General features: G+C 51.3%; 1 protein-coding gene across 1 annotated transcript; it reads left to right on the forward strand.

Annotated features, from left to right (window-relative positions):
* The first annotated feature begins 329 nt into the window (after positions 1-329).
* On the forward strand, positions 330-941 carry PNMA8C (PNMA family member 8C). Its single transcript, XM_069457972.1, has one exon. The coding sequence runs from the start codon at positions 330-332 to the stop codon at positions 939-941; it is 612 nt and encodes a 203-aa protein (XP_069314073.1).
* The last annotated feature ends 2,894 nt before the right edge of the window (positions 942-3,835 follow it).

Below are 3,835 nucleotides of genomic sequence, written 5' to 3' on the forward strand. Positions count from 1 at the left end.
TCCCTGGTGCGTCCTTGCCCGGGACCCAGGAGCCACGAGTCAGCTCACAAACGCCAGCTTCTGCTTCCTGGGCAGGCGTAAGTCCCTGGGGAGTCCCACGAGCCCCCTAGGACCCCGGACATTGTGCAGCCCTGCGGCGCGGGCTGGGGGCTGGGGGCATCGCTAACCAGCTGGACAAAGTGGGCCTGTCTGTAGGCTCTGGCCCTTGAGGCCCCACTGTCACGTAGCCTTTGGGAAGGGATCGCGGCACCCTGGATAATTTTCTGGATTCCCGAGGCAGCTCAGGTGCGCACCAACGGGCATACCGCTGCCTCAAAGAGTTGGGCAAGATGCTGTTCGGCGTAAAGGACATCGCACTGTTGGAGCACGGGTGCAAGGCCCTGGAGGTGGACAGTTACAAGTCCCTGATGATCCTGGGGATCCCAGAGGACTGTGGCAACGAGGAATTTGAAGAGATCATACGGGCCCCCCTAAAACCTCTAGGCAAGTTCGAAGTGGCTGGGAAGGCCTTCCTGGAGGAGGATGAATCCAAGGCGGCCATCATTAGGCTGGCGGAGGACATCAACTACGCCGTCGTCCCCAGAGAGATCAAGGGCAAGGGCGGCATGTGGAGAGTGGTCTACATGCCCCGGAAGCAGGACATTGAATTCCTGACCAAGCTGAACCTCTTTCTGCAGAGCGAGGGCAGGACCGTGGAGGATATGGCCCGAGTCCTGAGGCAGGAACTGTGCCCGACAGCGAAGGGCCCCAGAGAGCTACCTGCCACAAAGTGCTGTGTGCCCGGGATGGGAGACGAGCCAGAGGCTGGGGCCACCACCAGGGTGGACGCGGGGCCAACTCTGGACTCCTCGGAGGACAGCAAGGCTGGAGATGGCAAGCGGAGCAAGAGGAGGCACAAGAAAAACCGGCGACGGCATCATGCATGTGACAAGAAGCTGTGAGATGACGTCAAGTGGGCACAGGGACGTCGAGTGAGAGTGGCCGCCATCTGAGTGGGTGTGGGTGATGCCTGTGGGAGGGCAGGTGCCACTTGAGTAAGTTTGGGGAGTGCGAGTGAGTGTGGGTAATAGGAGTGAGGGTGGGTGTTACTCCAATGAGTTGGTAACTTTGGCTAAGAACGGGTATCACCTGAGTAGCACAGGTGACATCCGACTAGTGCGAATGAGGTGGGTATTTTTATCTGAGTTGACTAACGTGTGTGTTACATCTGAGTGGGCGTGGCTAACATCTGATTGCGTGTGGGTCATTCATTCATTCATCTGACAGATATTTACCTGCTATGTCCCAGACACTGTTCTGGGAGCTGAGGATAGGCAAGGGAGCAAACCCAACAAAAATCCCTGCCTTCGTGGCACTCAGCGTCAGTGGCCAATGTTTGAGTTACTTGGATACACCCGAGTGAGCGTAGGTACCATTTGAATAGATGTGGTTAAGAGCTGAGTGATCATAACATCTGGTTGAGTGTGGATCATTCACGCATGCATGCAACCAACTAATATTCCCTGAGCACCTACAGCGTGCCAGGCACTGGGGCTACAGCGAGTCACAAAACAGACCCAAACCTTGCCCTCGTGGCTGTCACATTGAATATTTGAGCAGGTGCGGGTAACCTTTGGGTTACTTGAACACACATGGGTGAACGTGGGTACCATTGGCGTGTGTGGGTAGCATCTGGGTATCATTGAAAGTGGTATGGGTAACATTTGAAATTGTGCGGCCAACACCTGAGTGTGTGTATTGGTATTATTTGAGTGACTGAGAGTAACTTCTAAATGAGGAAAAGTTTCAAAGATCTGCAAGCGATTTCTAACACCTGGGAGACCCCGCGGGAGCCGCGCAGTCGCAGTCAGAGCCGGAGCCAAGCAGCGCGTCCGCCCGTTGCCATGGAGACCGCGGGCGGCGCCAGGCGCCAGCGCCAGTTGCACGAAGTGGAGGAGGAGAAACAGGGTCCCGGATTCCGAGGTTTTGCAGGTTTCTTACCAGAATTGGAAAAAAAATAAAATAAAAAAAAATATATATATATAGTCAAGCAGATCCAGGAAGAACGTGTCAGGGAGATCCCTGCTTGGGAGAAGGGCCGCTATCCCCCTTTGGCCATCACCCCAGGCCTGATGTTGGGGACAGCCCCTCTTGCTGGGGGGCGGGGGGCAGCACAGACCCCTCTAGTTTGGGGCCCTCTTGGAAATCCTGTCATTGCAAAGTCTAGATCCGTTTTCTGTCTTTCGAATGGATGTATTTTGAATGTTCCTCTGGCACAGACTTGTCCGGAGTGAGCCGACCAGAAGCCGTGGCCGCCAGAGTGAGCTGCCTGCCCGCCGGTGTAACCCCGGTAAAAACCGTCGTTGTTCTCCACACTGTGAGTCTCCCTCACAGAAGCTGTCAGAAGTGGTACCCTTCTGCCCTGATTGGCACTTGGGGTGAGGGTGTGGGTCTCCCCAAATTAATCCCAGGAGCTCTGACTTGGGGAGCGGGGTGAGCTCCACTCTCTAAAGGACAAAAGGCAAGACTTCCAGGGAATAGTCCAAAAGGAAGTAAATAATTAAAAGGCCACTTTCAAGTGTTATCGATTAACAACATTAAGTCCCCAAGTCTGTAAGCTGAGTCCCCTGTGATGGTGAAGAGGAAAAAAACAGTACAATCCAAATATGCATGAGTAGACAATTTCCTTGGTCAGGGGCATCTGACCTGTGAATTTGCAAACTTCCATTAGGTCAGAGTTCTGCAATGGTTTGAGCTGAATCGCTTTTCAAAAGTATAATTTACACACTCACACACACACACACATGCACACACAGATTCTTTTTTTTTTTTTTTTTTTTTTGTTGAGACAGAGTCTCACTTTGTTGCCCAGGCTAGAGTGAGTGCCGTGGCGTCAGCTTAGCTCACAGCAACCTCAGACTCCTGGGCTTAAGCGATCCTACTGCCTCTCAGCCTCCCAAGTAGCTGGGACTACAGGCATGCGCCACTATGCCCGGCTAATTTTTTCTATATAGATTTTTAGTTGTCCATATAATGTCTTTCTATTTTTAGTAGAGACGGGGTCTCGCTCAGGCTGGTCTCGATCTCCTGACCTTGAGCAATCCACCCGCCTCGGCCTCCCAGAGTGCTAGGATTACAGGCGTGAGCCACCGCGCCCGGCCCTTACACACAGATTCTTATGTACCACAGTCAAAAGGTGGAGGTTCTCTGCAGCCAGGGTGCAGGGAAGGGACCCACCCTCAAGCAGTCCTATTAGATTCTTGTGTTCTCAGCAAGTGTCAAGAAACAGAAGGAATTTTTAGAATTCACGTGGTCGACATCACCTAAAATCTCAGAGTCTGATTCCTGTCCATTTCCCAAGCTGGCTGTCTAGCATCAGCCTCAACATTATTTTCTTAGTGCAATGGCTGAGATAGAGATTTTCTTACCATCCCCACACACGTATTTGAAATGCTTGCAAATCCAAGGTCAAGAACTTTGTAGTCGTATATTGATCTTTGTATTCCTTGTAAATCCCTGTCCTGGGCATATCGACTCACAGAATATTGTACTAGTGTGTTCATTGTCCCGTCACAGAGTCTGAGCTTGAATAAATGCTACACAAGCCTTATGCACCTCTGTTGCATGCTGTTCTTCCATTATGGCACAATGATTGTATAAAAAGGGACAGTGTGACATTTCTCATCACCATATTGCAGCATTAAGACTGTATATGTGCTTATTATGAGTTCTGGGTGTTTCTCATATGTTTATATTTGTAATATACAACAGGAGTGGTTGTTCAATGTTGCCCATGAACCCAAAATCTTCTACCACTTCTCTTTTGAGGTTTTCTGGACCAGTCAAAGAGTTTCCT

The sequence above is a fragment of the Eulemur rufifrons genome, chromosome 24 (genome assembly GCF_041146395.1).
Source record: "Eulemur rufifrons isolate Redbay chromosome 24, OSU_ERuf_1, whole genome shotgun sequence".
Lineage (NCBI taxonomy): Eukaryota > Metazoa > Chordata > Mammalia > Primates > Lemuridae > Eulemur > Eulemur rufifrons.

What these genes read in the sequence shown, in the direction of transcription:
- PNMA8C (XM_069457972.1), top strand. Translation starts at nt 330, where the DNA reads ATGCTGTTCGGCGTAAAGGACATCGCACTGTTGGAGCACGGGTGCAAG.